Source organism: Pundamilia nyererei, unplaced genomic scaffold (genome assembly GCF_000239375.1).
Source record: "Pundamilia nyererei isolate P.nyererei 1_Seehausen unplaced genomic scaffold, PunNye1.0 scaffold00005, whole genome shotgun sequence".
NCBI lineage: Eukaryota > Metazoa > Chordata > Actinopteri > Cichliformes > Cichlidae > Pundamilia > Pundamilia nyererei.
Window position 1 is genome coordinate 1096847 of NW_005187406.1, and position 17643 is coordinate 1114489.

At 41.7% G+C, this 17643-nt stretch overlaps 2 protein-coding genes across 4 annotated transcripts in view; both read left to right on the plus strand.

The window, feature by feature from the left end:
• The window catches only part of LOC102199875 (WD repeat-containing protein 49-like), a 14294-nt gene extending 12991 nt beyond the window's left edge, over positions 1–1303 (plus strand). The window contains exon 12 of the mRNA XM_005721657.2: positions 1243–1303. The gene's annotated coding sequence lies outside the window, so the exon portion shown is untranslated. The remainder of the gene's footprint in view (positions 1–1242) is intronic.
• Positions 1259–17069, plus strand: fam20a (FAM20A golgi associated secretory pathway pseudokinase). 3 transcript variants are annotated; one of them, XM_005721654.2, is made up of 12 exons: positions 1263–1338; positions 5322–6046; positions 7723–7916; positions 8341–8391; positions 9613–9691; positions 9945–10037; positions 12543–12658; positions 13045–13225; positions 14863–14972; positions 15092–15173; positions 15256–15315; positions 15456–17069. In XM_005721654.2, exons 2-12 carry the CDS (start codon positions 5673–5675, stop codon positions 15724–15726), a joined length of 1611 nt encoding a protein of 536 aa, XP_005721711.1. In that variant the 5' UTR covers positions 1263–1338; positions 5322–5672; the 3' UTR covers positions 15727–17069. The 3 variants fall into 3 exon arrangements, with proteins under 3 accessions (XP_005721713.1, XP_005721711.1, XP_005721712.1); XM_005721656.1 differs by lacking the exon at positions 5322–6046 and having other exon boundaries at positions 1259–1338; XM_005721655.1 differs by lacking the exons at positions 1263–1338; positions 5322–6046 and adding an exon at positions 7369–7414.
• The last annotated feature ends 574 nt before the right edge of the window (positions 17070–17643 follow it).

The window sequence follows — 17643 nt, forward strand, 5'->3', positions numbered from 1 at the left end:
AGTGTTTTTTTGAGTTACTGTTGCCATCCTATCAGCTTGAAGAAGTCTGGCTATTGTCCTCTGATCCTGCATCAACAGGACATCAAGTGTCGCTAAATGGATATTTTCTCTTTCTTGAAGCATCCTCTGTAAACCTGAGAGATGGTTGTGTTGGAAACTCCCAGTAGATCAGTAGTTTCTGAAACACTCAGAGCAGCCTGTCTGGCACACACAACCATGCCACGTTTATATTCACTTAAATCACCTTTCCTCTCCAATCTGATGCTCGGTTTGAATTTCAGTATGTTGTCTTGACCATGTCTACATGCTTAAATGCAAAAAGTTGCTGCCATGTGATGACTAGATATTTGTATTAATTTATATTACAGCAGGTGAACAGACAAGGCTTCCAGATCTGAAAAGTAAGGCCAAAGTGGAAGTGGCATAAACGTGCATTCGTTGTCCAGCAGGGGGCGACTCCTCTTCTTTCTAATTGTCTTGAAGTTTATGAAAAAATGCACCCACTGTTCATGTTTCTCTAATTATGTTGTGCTTTCATTTGCTAGTTTCAAGTTGCATTGAACACGATGTGTAAATTATGGTTCCATGTAGAGCAAAACAGACAATAAAATGGGGTATATTATAGATCACAGCTACTGTAGCTTTGTAGTCTAGGGTTCTGGACAACACAGATATACTGGTCAGCACTGGTCAGCACATGCAGCTATAAAAGACTCGATCAATTTTGCAGGAATGCGACAGCTCGGTTTCACCTCCTTTTTAACCGAAGTCAGTCTAAAGTTTTCCAAAAGAGCTTGATTGATGGGAAAGTAAAATGGGACGGAAACAGAAGCAAGAAATGAGTTCTGCTACTCTGTTTAGGATGCATCTGGTGAGAAATTTGTCTTTTCTGATTTTCTTGCTTTTCTCCCTCTGTTGATCTTCTTCATCCTCTCTCGCCCTCTTCTTCTTCTGCCAGCCCTGTCCCTTTCATAAAACTACCACATTGTGCATTTGTGGCCTAGACATGGAGGATGTTTTTCCTGTAGCTGCCAGTTCAGTTCATGTGGACTGACCGTTGAGAGGTCAAGAAGAAGGAGCCCTGCACTGATTAATCTAACGTCTTTATTTGTGATCTGAATTAAAAATGCTGAAAAATGTCTTCCCAATATCGATCTGTGAAGTCTTATATTTGTGTTTTCTGATATTGAAAAGTCTGGTTTTGATTTTTTTCTTCTTTTCTTTCACTCATTCCTTCTCCAGGAGGCTTTATTGAAGATTTGCCCACAATCGGCTGTGTGTTTTATCAAAATTTGACTGGCAGCTCAAAGCTCAGCGTGCAGCGTCTGAAAGAAAAAAGTGAGTCAGATGTAGAAAGAGATTCAAACGTGAACATTGTTCCTTTGTGTTCCTTTTATGAAGTTATTTTGAAACAGCAAATTGAATATGTCCTTTTGAATATGCGATGAACTCACTGTGCTGGAAGGATTTTCAGTGTCACTGCACTGTCTCTTCTGCATTTCATATGCTGTATTCTTTTTTTGCCCTTTGTCCCTCGCTTTCAGCTTTCATCTTATTCCACTTTAATGTTTGCAAACTAATGTCTGTTGTTTGGCCCATTTATTCATAATATACTTCTTTTATATGCAAAAAGAAAAAAATACACATTGGGAAATATCAACACTGTGATGGTGGTGTGCTAGCCTAGCATAGTAGAGTGTAAATTATGTAAATGGCTTGCCTGGCTCTGTGCAACAGTATTGAGATTTGCCTAATCAGCACCTCTAAAAGCTCACAATGTGTAACAATGAGAAATAACTTTATGGAGGTTGGGGTGGGATTGTTCTCTGTGCTATTCGTGTTTTTGTTTTTTGAGTGGGTGCAACTTATAGTCGTCCTCCCAGAAAATGACTATACTCTATTTCCATTTGTGTTTGTATCTATTTCCCATTTTCCTAGCAAAATATGAAGAAATTATGCGCTTTTGTACAGTATAGTGGGATGCTTAGCATTTTGTTACCTTTGGAAAAAGCTGAGCTGTTTCGCTGTAATTCCCCACTTTATGCTAAGCTATAGCAAAAAGAATGATATATAACTATGGAAGGACAGAGAGCTGAAGTAGTTTTAAATGAAGTCTAGCTGTCTGACTTGTTGCAGCTCTTTGCAGATAATTTGAAGCTTCCTGATATGATACTTCTAGGTCATCCAAACAGTCATCTAGACAGGAAAACATCAGAGCCATCGCATCGCTTTATCTCAACAAAAGCCACCCTGTACTTATCATCACAGTTTGGCTAAATTGCAGAAATTGGTGACACAAGACTCAATGTCCTATTTTCATGTGTTTTCTTCATACATTCGATTTTGAAACATCTTTGCACGCACTTTTCCTGTCATTGAAGAACTGGGTTAGTTTAAGTACCGGTATGGATGTTCAAGCGGGGGTGGAGGCATGCTCAGAGCTTCTTCCCTAGTGTGCTTCCCGGGGATAAATGCGAACAGACACAGCTTGGACAAACAGGGCAAGTCATCCGCAGAGCATTTTGCCCCCTCCAGCATCTTCAAGTCAACAGTGCATGAGTGAACTCCACCAAATGTGTTGTCAGAAATATCTCCAGCCTGCTCATGAACACGGATGGTTTGATTTTAAGTCATTACAACTTAACGTTCCTGTCTTTTTTATGCGTTGGCATAAAAGCATAAATATGGCTTGAATTTCATTTTGTTGCCTTGAAAGCTTCCAATAAGACTGTTGCCTTAAAAGTTAAGTACAACCAGGAGAAACTTAAATAGATGATTTATTCAGTTATGAAAAATGTGACCTCTCCTTGTACTCTTTACGCAAATACGTAATGTAAAAATACAATACTGTGCAAAAGTCTTGAGCCACTCTCATTTGTTTAGGGGGTGTTGCTTTTAGCAATAGTTCTCCAAATGTTCTGAAAGTCTTTCGAAGGTTTTATTTGGACATTGACTGCTTTTTCAGTCATTTTCAGTTGAGTCCTAGTACCTGACCATCTTCAGAGTAACATAAAAAAAACTTTTTTTCCTGACTCTGTAAAAATTGTCAAAGATAAAAAGAGTTTGATCAGTATAAAACAATATTATTACACCAACAAGATGATTTAAAGCATGGTGTGCAGTGTGTTCTTAAAAAAATTGAGGAGACTGGAGAAATGGAGGGCAAAAGAAGTAGTGGCAGAAAACACAAATGTTGAGTTTTCAGGGCAGTTTCTGTGGTATAAATACAAATAAACCCAGACACATTCATTTGTCTTATGGAGTCCATGCTTTCCTGGGTCAGGGCTGTTCTGGCAGCGCAAGTTCATGTTCCTTGTAATTCTGCATACTTCTGGCCTATAATACATCTACTACAGATTAACAGTATCTGAAAGTCATGTTCTTAAAAAATAGAAAAACAAATCCAGCAAATGCCTGACACAGGCCCTGAGAGATGCATCTGGTCCTTCAGCTGATCCATCTACTGTTCATTGAAGACTCAGCAGAAATGGTCTCAGTGGAAGGCTGGCTGTCAAGAAGCCATTTTTAAGGAAGGAAAACGGGGAGAAAAGGCTGAGGGATGCCAAATTAAACAAGAACAGAGTGTCTGCAGCCATCTCTAAGACACGACGGAGGCTCTGTTGTGGTTTGGGGCTCTATCTCAGGCAGTGGTGGAGATGTTAAAATTGATGGAATTATAGAATCGGAAAAGTACCATCAGATTTTGATCCACCATGCAATACCTTTGACTGGCAATGGCTTCGTTTTTCAGCATGACAATGATGCCAAGCACATCACCAGTGAAGAAAAGAAAAGAAACATGACATAAAATACAAGAACGCCTGCCTGAGAGACTTCAGGCTGTGTTGAAGAATAAATGTAGTCATGCCAAATCTTGGCTTTCAATGTTAGAATTGTACAAACTATATTTTTCCCTTAGATATTGTATTCCCATGCAAGTTTGTGTTGCACCTATTTCTCATTTTCCTTGCAAAACATAAAGGAATGAGTGGTTCTAGAAATGGTGGCACAAAACTTTTGCATAGTATTGTGTCTGCTTTTAGACAACAGCATCCCCTTTTCTTTGACTCGTAAAAAAGACCAAAAAAAAAGGAAACTGTGGTTGTAGTGGCAAAGCTCATCTACAGTCTGGCTAATTGGCAGGTTAAAGCTTCCTGTCACTGATTTCCAACATCAGCAACAGCTTCTCTCGCCCTGCTTTCTCTTCTGAGGGGGTAAAACACCCTGGAGAGCTGCTCCCAGACATCAACACATCACTTTGCCAGAATTCCACACACACACAAACACATACAGCCAAGCAGACGACAGATGTTCCAAAATACCACAACAGTGCCGATGCAGGCTGGGAAAAGCCCTGTGAGGTTTACATTGCTTCACTATAAAGCTGCCTAGGGCTTTTACGGTTGACGTGAGCGACAAGCAGACTTTGTGAGTCAGGAATCAGGAAGACAAAGAATAAGGAAAAGTGTTCTAACACAGTGAGGTATTGGATTTCTTTTCATTTCCTCATTTCAAGTTGTGCAACAACTTCTTTTTTCCCATCCTGCGCTGCCTTTTAGGAACGTTTGTATCAGTGTGGTTCAGGGCAAGAGAGGTGAAGGAGTCGTGTGTGGGAACTACAGCAGGAAGGAAAGCGCAGCTGGGAGTTTTTGCCTGGAGCGAGACAGACTGGAGGTCTGTAGCTTAAAAGGAGGCAAAAATAGAGGCAACATAAAGAAGAAAAGGAGAGAGAAAGAAACGAGCAAGGAGCGCAGACGATGAAGAGAAGATGAGAGGACGTAATGAGCTTTGACAAGAAGTGAAAGTGGACTTCATGAGGAGGAGTAGGGTGGAGACAAGAAGATAAGATAAGGAAGGGAAACTTTCCTCCACACCCCTCTTGGGGGAAATAACACAGTCACGCCACCTTAACTCATTTCTACACCTGTGCATTTTAAACATGCAGATTTAAATCTTCCTGTCAGAAATCACGCAGGAAGGCGGCCATCTTAAACACACGATAATGAAAACCGGACCTGGACCTGCACACAAGCGCTGGCACTGCCTTAGACCCGCCACGCCAGCTGGACGGGGTTTTATTCAAATCTGTTGTGTTCCGAGGACTTTGCTCTCCAAGAGTGTGTGAGAGTTGTGTTTTCTGCACCCCCCTCTGCACTCGCCACTCTCTCCCTCTGCTAACCTGTAATTTGATGTTTGTGTACATACCTGCACATGCACACCCACATGCTCTACTCTCTCTCTCTCTCTCTCTCTCTCTCTCTCTCTCGCTCTTGCTTATATGTACACTTGCACACGCTCTCTCTCGCTCTTCCTCTGAGCAGCAGGTCCCTGGAAGCAGCCAGACTGTCACTGACTGCTGCTAGCACATGCTCGCTCTCAGCTCGGCACTTTCTTCAGTAGCTGCCAAGAGAGGAGGAGGAGGAGGAAAAGTGAGGCTGGAAGAAACAGACTGAAACACAGATAGAGAACAGAAAGAGAGAGAGAGAGAGACTTGGACCAACCTGTGACTGCTTGCCTCTGCCTGGCTGACTGTGTGTGTGTGTGTGTGTGTGTGTGTGTGTGCGAGACTGGAGGGAGACTACAAGTGATGCCTCACACAGTCCCGAGCAGCACATAGCCAGGACTTTGCTCAGCTTTCTTTGCCCCCCCTATACCCCCCTCCTTCTGTTTCAATGATGAGAAGAGATCGCATCTTATTAGCTGTGACCCTCACGGCCATCTTCTCCGCCGACCTCTACTTCATCCTCTTGCCAAAGATGCGGAGCAAGGGCCTGACATCGGGACACTCCTGCTCATGTGGCCCCAACAAACTCACCCTCCCCCCCAGCCAGGGGGGTCTGGCCACGCCGCAGCTCTCCAACTGGACTTCTGCACCACTCCTGGACGGCACCACGTCTGAGCCTGCGTACGGAGGCTCAAAACTGGTGAGGCTTTTCTCTCACCCTCTATACAACATCCAGACTCCGGCTCTGGGGCCAGAAGAGAGACTGCTGCAGGTGGAACAGCTGATTGACTACTATAGGAGGAAGGTGTCGCACTGGGAAAGGTCAGTTTCTGGTGTCATGTTTCATCATTCTAAATTAAGATAATGTTTGTTGTGACAATAATGCCACTGATTTTGCAATGCGTGACTTGATGGAGTTACTTCACTTTATTGTTAAATTGCGTGTTCGTTTTGGCTCAGAGTTCCCACTGTGGTAGCACGTGTTGAGGCTTGACTGTGGTCAGGAGGCAGGGTCAGTGACACTGGGGCCAAACCCACCCGAGGCACACACACAAACACATATCCATGAACTTGGATGCACTTTGTTCGTGGTGACAGGCATACACCCACAGACAGACATCCGGATCTGTAGACAATTCTGTGCGTCATAAAAACTCCAGTGTCATGTGGGCTGGGTCAGAAAACCCTGACAAACACGTCACTTCTGAGAGCCAGCATCTGGAACGGTTTCTTTAAGGTAAACAAGGATTTTTAAAACTGCCGGGGCCCATCTCAATCTTTGGGAGTTGTAGCCGTCTTGGCTTGTGAGGCTGTCTGTCTGTCTCCCTCAGAGAGATATAGATATTGGGCTCTCACAGTGGAAAATAAGAAGAATTATGACCAATGGATCTCCCCGCTGTGCTGCATTACAAATGTGCACTAAAAAAAAGGCAGCTCACAGGCTTGTTATTGCAAAATATTGCAACAGCGTCTAAACATCGCATCTACTGCATTCGTTGTGTGCATTCGTGACTTATCTGTTTCCCACAGTGTGTGTTTGGATACACGCTCTGCTGTCTGCACTTGTCCAGCGGCCTGATTACTCTGTGTCACGTCAAATTAAATGAATGAGGTGGTAGGAATGACAGAAAAACAAACTTCTATTCTTAGCGCTCTGCTCCATTATCTCATTTTGTTATCCGGTCTGTGATGGAGTTTGTTTGGGTGGAGAAATGGCAATCCCACTCACTGTGGTCAGCCCTTGTCATGTGGTGCCCCTCTTACCACAGACAGTATTTCTTTTGGTATCAGTTTATTCTTATTCCTACTTGGAGGGGAAAGGGGGCTGGGCAGTTTAGATTTGTTAAAACTCAATTTAGAAACAGTAAAAAGCCTGTATATAAGAGACTAATAAAACTTGGCTGACTATAAATGACTAATGGAGGCAGGAGTAAAGTGGTAAATAGAACAAGTACTTTATAACACAACATGTTTTTCTTTCCTTTGCTTTAATGTATGACAAGCTCCAAAAAACCTGTTGAATGTGACTTTATGCCAGGAAAGTCTGGCACCAAAGCATGCAGCTCCAAATCTGTGGCCCATGCAAAATGAAATACTAACCATAATTATTTAATACAGTCAGGACAACTCTTTTCAAAAGAAGATTGGGTTGCAAAGTGGCATGCAGAGGAAGCAGCATCTACAGGCAGGGTAAAGCAAAAATAAATAGCATGCTTTATATGGTGAATATTCTAGTTAATACATATTAATAACACTCAGATGCCTGCCTGTCAGTCCCTACCAGCAGTTCTTAAGCATGTCATCTTAGGTTCAGTGTAAGCATCTCTTTAAATCAGCTACTCTGTTGTTTTAAATAACATAGGATTAACAATGGCTTTACAGAAAATTGATGTGTTTACATATGTTAACCATTTATTTAGGGCTCTGATAATAGGGAGTTGACAGCATCCTGTATCCCACAGCTAACATCTGTCCTATGTGTTATTCGTCTTCCTCAGACATATGAAGCTCTACAGTCTGGCAGCGGCTCTGGCTAACATCACTGTGACTAATCATGAGGTGACCTACGACCCTGATACCAGCTGGCTGAAGTTCCACCTGGGAATAAACCGCTATGCTCTGTACTCCCGTGATGACCCTACTGTCCTTCAACTTATCAAGGACATGCAGAGCATGACAGTTATCAGTGCAGGTGAAGGTCAGATGGGATTTGAAGCGTCTAGCTCGATGATGTCAGGGAAAGAGTATCGGCTTCCTGTGTTTATGCTGTACTGTCATATCCCTCATGGGGTCTAATTTTGTGAACTGGGTGGAATTTTACATGTAGTGCAGTATAATTGAATAAATATGCAATGAAAAACGCTTCTGTTAATATAGGAAAGATGTAGGAAAGATATAATATAATATCAGTACAAGAGCAACCAAACAGCTGATTGTATTGTATTGTAAAGCTCCTTTACAGCACAGGACTCTAATGTTTTTTACAGTAAGGACTGTTCAGCTAGCGTTTTATGCAGATGGCAAATCTAGCACCCATTACTTTTCTGGAATTAGACAGGTACATTCCCTGCAATAAGTGTGCTAATTTATTACCTAACAAGTTCATTGTCTTACAGATTACACTCAAGATGAGAAAGCCCTAAAAGGAGCGTGTGATTGCACCCAAGGTATGACAACGTCATTGCCACCTGCAATGAGCCTTTTATCCATTCGGGGATTTGGGCTTTTATTTTCTTTACCTCATATCTCATGTTGTGCAACCGCATGAGTCTGATTTCTCACTAGCCTCTTTGTTTCTCTTTTTGTTTGTCTGCCTCTCTCTCACTCTGCCTTTTCTGCTTGGCAGTACCATGAAAGACAAACACACTGTTGCCTTTGTGATAGTGAGGATTTTTGGTTTTTCTATTGGCACCAAAATCCAGATTTGTCTTTCTGTATAAGACACTTTGCTCTGGGGGCAAATAAAACCCAGGAATTAGTCTGCGTTCAAAGGCAGAGCTCCTAATTAAGCGTTTGATGTCTGCACGCGCCGAGGGAAGCCAGCGTTTCTTACCACCTACGCTGCCATCTCCTACTTTACTTCTGAGCAGCACGCAAACCAAAGCTACGGATGGATAATTGAAAGTTAGTGACGTGCCAAACAATAGATGCTACTGAGCTGTTCACTAAGTAAGTGCTGTAAAAGCGTTGCAGGTAGAAATGTAAACATTAAGGAGGACAAATAGCTCATTATTGGTTTTATATGTTACATTTTTCTCCCAGCTACGTTTCTTCTTCTTCCACGCTGACTTGTCTGACCTGTCTCGTCTGTGCTTTGTCAGCATCCCTGCGCAGTGAAGTGCATGGCCACACAAACATCACTCACTGCCAAGAAGAAACAAGCAACAAAACAATCGCTACCCCCCACAGTTTAAATTTAACCTTCTCATTATTTCACTCACCAAAGAGCGACGTAATTCATCGGCCACAGAAGCTGTTTGTGCCAGCTGGATTCGCGTTGAGTCATTTCCAGAAATGGTTTTATATTATAAACCTTGCTTGATTGTTAACTATTAAGAACCTGGAGTTTCACTGAGCACTGTGGGGAGGGGGTTGCTTGTATGTGCTGATCTGGACTACTGCTGTGACACAATATGGAGCCAGTCAGAGAAAGCGCAGGGTGCATCCAATTACCTTATTACTCGGGCGAGGCCAGACAATGATTCACATTTTGCAAATCTAAAATCTTAAAATAATGAGTCAGTTTGCATGCTGCTCACTGTTTGCTTTTCCCTGGCCAAAAACATTGAGATAAGTGTGGAGTGGAAGTCATGTAGGGCAAATGTTGTGGTACAAAAAAACGTCTCGATCTCGCACCACACATCATGTTTCTGTGTGTCTTCCCACAGTGGTGAAGCCCAGCGGACATCACCTGAAACTGGCCCTGAAAATGCGCAACCTAGCTAAAGCCATGTTTAAACCAATGAGGTGAGGAAATCTAGTTGGTTATTTTCAGTTGGTGAAATCAATGAAATCACACAAAAACATGAAATGCTGAGTTAGGTAACATAGCATGCTATTACAGTACACAGTCTATGTCATGTTCTGTGTGAATTTATGTCAGTCAAAAGCCTCGAGTTGGCCACCTGTAATGTCTTGATTATATATTGCAGAGTGTTGGAACTGACAGTTTGATCGCTCTGTGTGCGTGCACGTGTGTGTGTCTGTGTGTGTGTGTCAGGCAGCAGAGGGACGAGGAGACTCCAGAAGACGTCTTCTATTTCGTTGACCTCCAGAGACACAATGCAGAGATTGCTGCTTTTCATCTGGACAGGTGCAGCCTCATTATCCCTCACTGATTTCACGTCTTCTCGGTCATTGCTGTTAGACTGGGTAATTTTAGTGTCCTCTCACTGTGGTTATATGACTGCTTGGCTTGCTGGGGGTAATTTTAGTGTTGATTGCACACATGTTATTTTATTGATCTCAGTTACGTCCTTGTATATATAAAGGTACTATGACTGTTTTTGGAGGGAGGACGAATGCGACCAAATGGGAGGAAAAAAAGCTTATTTATCACTTTGATTCATTTTAATTAGTGAGTCTAAATAGCCAGAAGGTATGAATGTGAGTGACAGCTGTGGACAGATAGCCAGTCTATTGCAGTGCCAATACACTGCAATAGACTGGCTATCTGTCTGTGGTGTACCCTGCCTCTAGCTGTATGCCAGCTAGGCTCTGCCACCTCTGTGCCTCTAAATAACTTCAGTGACTGATGTCATCACAGCAGGCAGCATGGTGGTGCGATGATTTGCACTGTTGCCCCACACCAAGAAGTTCCTGGGTTTTAATCCACCATCTGGCCATGGCCTTTTTTGTGTGGACTTTCCACATTCTCACCATGTCTGTGTGGGTACTTCAGCTTCCTCCCACAGTCCAAAGAACATGCTATTAGTGGGGTTAGGTTAATTTGTGGTTCTAAATTGCCCATAGGTGTAAATGTGAGTGTCTGTGTTTGCCCGGTGACAGACTGGCCAGGATGTACCCCACCTCTTACCTTAAGACAGCTGGGGTAAGCTCCACCTTGGTTTGTGATTGGTTACACTAAGAATGTGAATATAGTAAACAAACAAGCTTAAAATCCGCATGGTTAGATGACAGTATTTGGACACTCAACGATAGACTGTATATAAAAGATGGATGCATGACATCACATTTTTAACTTCTATTCTAAAGGCTCAATTTTGTTATTATGAAGCCAGAAAAAAATCGCATTTGAGGGAGGTGACAAAATTCTTAGTTATCCCAAATGCTAGCTAGCTAGGCTAGCAAGCTGCATCCACATACACAAATGTTTGCTAATTAGTGCTAATTAATAAATACTTGCATTAAAAATGCTCCAAAAGGTACTGCAAACATGATCGAGAGGTACATTTTAGTTACTTGAATAAGCTAAGAAGCACTTGGCAGATGTGTCTAGCAACTACAACTGCCGGTGTTAACATCAAAGTGTCATGTATCAATTTGTGGCTGGCAGTTTTGCAGACCCAAATTGCAGACATGCAGATGAAAATTAAAGAATTTGCCCCAAGTGACCTTTCACAAAATTCTTATTTTAGATTTTTCCATTTCCATGCTGAAGTTTACATCCTGATGTTAGGATCGGGTCTAAACTTTGTGAAACTCTTTCTAAAATGTATAAAACAAAAATCCTAAAATTGACCAAAAATGAATCCAATTTAATTCATTTTTTTTCTATAGCGCCAAATCACTACAACAGTCATCTAAAGGCCTTTATGATTTTGTAAGGTCAAGACCCTATAATAATAATCCATTTTTAGATTTATGGATCCATCCATTATGTCTTAGAGAGAAAGTGATGAAATTAAAGAATCCTCAGAGACGATGTGGCAGCATTCTTGTAATAGCGAGATTCAAAAACATCCTTAAAATCCCAAACCGTCTCCAACAATTAAGTCTAAAAAAACAGGTCCCCCTGTGCGAACGAATGTATCATGGAGCCTCAAAAAAGATTGCAACATTTTGGCACACCCTCAGATTTCCCAACTTGCTGATCAGTTCGAACCACAGTGTTTGGACACAGATGAGGACACACTTATCTTTATGCAATTACACATTAGCTGAGGCGAGGTGATTCACTCATCTGAACTAGACGGTATCATTAACAGACTCACACACACACAGTGTTAAGTCACAGACAGAAAACAACTCCAGCACCACGTCAACAGCTCGAACAATTACTGTAATTACTCTCAAACAGTGCCTTTTCTCCTTATCTGCTCATACTTTATCAGTTATTCTTTAAAAAGTGAGAATGTTGTACAACTCCTGTTCCTGTTTTCTTTTTTTAAATTTTAATTTGCTATGTGTGTAATCTGTGGCAGTGTGTTGCCTCTCTCTCTTCGTTGTGTCTCACTTGCCAGAAGCCCTCATCATTATCACTCGCAATCAGGGGCTGGGGAATGCCAACCATTTTAGAAACAGCAATTCGGCATGACACGCTGATTGTTGTTTGATTACTATTTGCGAGACATGACTAAAACTCTGCCTCTGGGGAGTACAAGCTCTCGATAGTTTATATGAACGCAGCCAGCTGGATTACACAGCACGGCGGCTGTCAAGCGGACTCATTCACTGATAAGAATCAGTAAAATCAGTGAAAGTGGAGCGTGGGCTCCTGTGAGATGAGGATTTAAAGTTAGATAAGACTACCATCACCTTTGGAAGGTTTACACTGCATTAATATTTATGCCAGCACGAGCTGTCTCCCTACACGAGTAAAAGGTTTTCCTCTGAATCACATCAATATATTTTCTAGGATCCTAGACTTCCGGAGAGTTCCTCCAGTGGTTGGCAGGCTGGTGAACATCACTAGTGAAGTCCTAAAAGTAACCCAGAATGAAGACCTACGAGCTGTGTTCTTCACCTCCCCGGGTAAAAAAAAAAACCACATCAGTTCCTCAAAGTAATACCTTTAGATTAGACTCAACGGTTATGCCTGTATGTTAAATATAAACTCCTTTACAATAGTTCAAATACTTGATTGACACATGAATAGTGTTTCTCAGTAGCTGTGCATCTGATTGGGAGCTTGTTTATCTCTGCCCTTTGCATATCTTTGCAAACAAGCATGTCTGCGTGAAGCTAAGATGATCCGCGAGTTATTTTTTACTCAGTTTGATGTTTGTTTGTGTTTTTCCTTGCTGTTGATATGGCATCCAGCTAGAGGGAAAGGCAGAGCTGATTGGAAAGCATGTAATCGGAAGTGAACAGAAAAACTCATTTTGCATTCTTCCGTTTTTGTTCTGCTTCCCAAACAGCAAACAACACTTGTTTCTTTGCCAAGTGCCTGTATGTGTGCAAGACAGAATATGCAGCGTGCGGGAGCCCCGACCTGCTGGAGGGCTCCCTGTCCGCCTACCTGCCGGGACTCAGCATTGCTCCCCGCATCTCCATCCCCAGCCCGTGGATCCGTTCCTACACCTTCACCGGACGGGAGGAGTAAGACCTCGTTTTTTTTAATGCAGCACAAAACTGTTTAACTGCCAGCAAGCATTCTGCAAAATGGTGAGCTGGCGGTTGTTGATGGCAGTTGTTCAGCTTGAGGCTGAAGGGATGAATTTTTCAGCAGTTGCAAGACAAGCTGGTTGATGCACGAGCCAAATTCTTAAATGATTTCAGCTTTACTGACACCAGTTATTATGCAGAATGCTTGTAAATTCACTGGTAAACAGTGCATTCAAGTTCATTCTTGGCACACAGTCCACTGTTGCCTGCAAGATTTTAGACTTAAAGTCTGTTTTCCAGTGACCAAGCCTGTCATCAACTTCGGTTAGGCCAAATCTTGCCAACAGAGAACCGGTCCAAACATCACTTTAGTTATGAGAGTCAGTTTCATTTAGTTTATCCAGACAGGAAGCAATAAATTCCACATTTATCAGAAGCTCCTTAACCAACACACTCTTCCTGTCCTGCCTAGATTCCAATCAGTCAGCAATTTTTATGGACGATGATGTACTCTGTCACACTGCAAAGCAGCTAAAACCGCTCCCTTCAACCTGATAACGTTAAAATAATGAGACGCTTGTCTCAGAGTCTTTATCTTAATGCAGTCGAGAATCTGTGGAAGCTCACTGAGGACAAAATTAAGGCTCCATCCTGCAGGAACAGATGTCTTCAAGTCATTCCAAGAAAGTGGTGTCCATCACATCCTGCTGGTTTTTGAAAACTGGAACAATAATAATTTTCTGTATTTTGCTACTATTTGCTGCTGTGGTTACTGTTCTGTGACTCCGATCACAATTCTTTATAAAACTAACCATTTAAGTTTTTAATTCTGATATAGAATATTATAGTTTTGTTCACTTTAAACAGGAATAAGTAGTGGCGGTGGAATTCAGGAAAATATAATAATAATAAGACAACAATATTTCTGCTGTGTATATGCAGTTAATTTAATGGACATTTCTTGCTACTAAAACATGAGTGTCATTTTCCATAAATCAGAGTGCAAGATTTCAAAGACTCTTTTATTTACTATAGCATCCATTATTTTTAAGGCCTCCAAAGTCAGATTGCACAAGTCAAATGAAAACCACTTCCTGTTTTATATCATTAAAAAACCTCAGTGACTTTGTCACACAAAATAAGTAATGCAGTTTAGAGGCCTCCTGACTCTGTTATCTGGTTACATCATTGAAATAACATATTAACATTGTACTGTATAATGCATTTTAGAGCATCCTACATCCAGTTGATGCCTTTTAAAGGGAAGACTTTGCTTATTTTTGCAAGACTAACCAGATTCTGCAATTACCACAGGTCTGTAGAGTTATTACCAGTTAATTACATTTGGGGCCTTGTGAAATTAAAAAATGTGGCAAAGCAAACACTAAACTGTTAAGATGTAAATAAAATAAAATACAGCATCTGTCTACTCAGTTCTGAATGCTTGCAGAGTGTTAAGAAATGAGGGAGGTAACACAATGTTACACATCAACCCCTTTGTTTTGCTGGAGCATCACATTGAAAGTGAGCAATAAAAAGTTGTGGCTAATTTATTTTTATTGCTTCATTTTCCAAAGAATATTCTCCATCGGCTCCTTTTAATTTCCTCTCGTTTATGCTTCTTTCAAAAGGTGGGAAGTGAATCCTTTCTACTGCGACACAATAAAGCAGCAGTACCCCTATAACTCAGGAAACAGGCTCCTAAACATCATAGACATGTCCATCTTCGACTTTCTCATAGGTATTTCATTACCTCTGCATTATAAACTGTTCATGTAGCGTCAGATATTTTATATTGTGGAAATCTAGCTACACGTGTAGAGATTTGTTCCCCTTGCTAAAGTCACGCCTTTGTTACAGGGAACATGGACAGACACCACTATGAGATTTTTACCAAGTTTGGGGATGAAGGCTTCCTTCTTCACTTGGACAATGCCAGAGGGTGAGACAGAACCGCTGCTGAGCACTAAATGATGCTGCTTTTGTTCGCTGTCGGGGTTTAACGTGTGTTGTTTATGCACCAGGTTTGGGAAGCACGCTAAAGATGAGATGTCCATCCTGTCTCCACTGTCCCAGTGCTGCATGTGAGTATGACTCAGTCTATGGAAGTTGTGTACATAAGGGCATAAGTAAAAAAAAATTAATAAAATCTGTGAAGGAATTAAGGAAACTAATTTCTCTTCTCCTGTTGATCGTGTGTTCTGCCCTGTCCTCTTACCCCCAGGATAAAGCAATCCACACTACTAAGGCTGCAGCTCCTGGCCCAATCAGAGTTCAGGCTCAGTGATGTGATGAGGGAGTCCCTGCAGGAAGACTCTTTAAGGCCCATCCTGACAGAGCCCCACCTGTTGGCCCTGGACCGCAGGTTGCACAAGGTCCTCCGAGTGGTCCACCGGTGCGTCCGGAGGCTGGGCAAAGACGAAGTGATCACTGAGGACTTTTTTAAATCCACAGTGACTCCCGAGGCTGCCACAGACGGGACGATGCAAAGGTAACAGAGGATGCGCTCGGCTTCTGGCTGCTCGGGAAGAGACTCGTATAAATAAGACTCGATAAATTTTTAGGAAAAAGCCGTGAGTCTTCATCACAGAAGGAAGGAATCTCTGACACCTTCACATTTTTAAATAAAGACCCTGTTTGTTTTTTTTTAAATGAAATAAAATGAAGCTTTGTGAGTGGAAACTTACAGCATCTGATATGTAGAGCCACCACTGGATCAGCTTTTTTTTTTTAATGATTGTTGGTTTACACTGTGGATGTGGAAAGAGAGCTCTGCGTGTCCGTGACATATAATCAGAAAATAAAGTCTTTATGTGATGATTCTGCAAGTTCTGAGGAGAAGTTATCACCTTAGAGCGGCAGACTGTGTGTGTGCGCGCTCAGCCATATGTTTGTGAGAAAAGTGCTACCTATTAAACAGCCACTTAGTTTACTCCACCCTGTTTTCCAGACTTGTAATCCTCCGTCTCATCAGAGTGTTTAAACAGCTTCACAACGTCACCGTCAGCTCCGCCAGGCAAGGATACAGAAACAGCAAACCCAAAACAATTAGCAAATATGCATTTCGTTGCACCACGGTAATAACTCTCACCCACGCGGACTTGTGTGAGGTTTTCGTCTGAACATGTCAGAGCTTTGACCCGTTCATTCCCTTTGTTCTCCTCCAACTAACCTGATAGTCTGCGTTGCTCTGTGATGTAGAGTAAGATAAATAACCACAACTATTTTTAAGAGACTTTAGAGCCAAGTGGAGTCAGACTTGAGCTTGACAAAGCAGACAGAGTGGCTGATAAGGATCCTTTACTTAAAACAGGCCCTTGAGCACAGGTAAATCCCTTCATACCGAAGCATTTTTACAATACGCCTTCTCTAAAAGCTTTCAGTGAATGAATGTCTAAAATAAAAGATTTGCCAAAGGAAAGCACAGAGAGGATTTGCAAATAACCAGTAGCTAAAGTTTAGAGAAATATAAATGTTGGGTCATAGTGCCAAATACAACAATCTAACTTTAAATGTGCTCAGTTGAATAATATCTGCTAAAGACAGAGTTTTAAAAAGCTTGAGAAAAAAACAAATTTATTATAAACTGGACAAAATTCTCAAATGAGGAATGAAGAATTGTATCTGTTGTTTAAATTGTTTAATTTAGGCTTTTTCTTGTTGAGCAAATCAATGTTGTTTATTTTTCTGTGCAATACCTCCACCTAGTGTGCAAATTTGATATTACATCTTTTTGAAAATACAGGGACATGGCGGGCAGGTGCTTTTCTTAAACTTTACTATTAGATATTTCGAGGTGTTGAACTGCTGGTTGGGTATTTTTTGAAATAAAGGACATTCAAAGCTCTTCTTTGACTGGCTTTTGTTCTGTTCTCTGTGTCAACATGATCCCACACTGCTTCAAAAATGTTGCAACCCATGCTTGAAGGAGGCCGGTCCATGACTGATAGTGCTGCACTGTGTGTTTGGTACGTTTTCCCAGCATCGTATGTTTAAAAATTAAACCACTGGCTATCAGATTCTGATATTGAATGGTGGATCAAAATCTGACAGTACTTTTCTAAGGTCATAATTCCATCAGTTTGGATAGGATCTCCCACACCACTGGCTGATAATGCAGCCACAAACCATGACAGCCTCCACTGCGATGGCTGTAGACACTCACTGTAGTACCTCTCTCCTGACTACTTCCAACACCTTTGAGATAATTTGAACCAAGATTTTAAAGTTGGATTCATCACTCACATCAGAGCTATTGTCACTGATTTTAGTGCAGCACTTGTGTAGTTTGGGATGCCTCGGCTTTTTCTCTCTTTCTTAAGAACACCTTGACAGCCACACTTCCACTGAGACCATTTCTGATGAGGCTTCAGTGAACAGTATGAGATACATATTTTTCTTCCTATTTCTTA

Bases quoted from the DNA above. Each gene is read 5' to 3' on its own strand.
- fam20a (XM_005721654.2), top strand. From the start codon at position 5,673: ATGATGAGAAGAGATCGCATCTTATTAGCTGTGACCCTCACGGCCATC. The intron at 8,392-9,612 runs GTATGACAACGT...GTCTTCCCACAG, and splicing joins AGCGTGTGATTGCACCCAAG to TGGTGAAGCCCAGCGGACAT. The intron at 9,692-9,944 runs GTGAGGAAATCT...TGTGTGTGTCAG, and splicing joins GCCATGTTTAAACCAATGAG to GCAGCAGAGGGACGAGGAGA.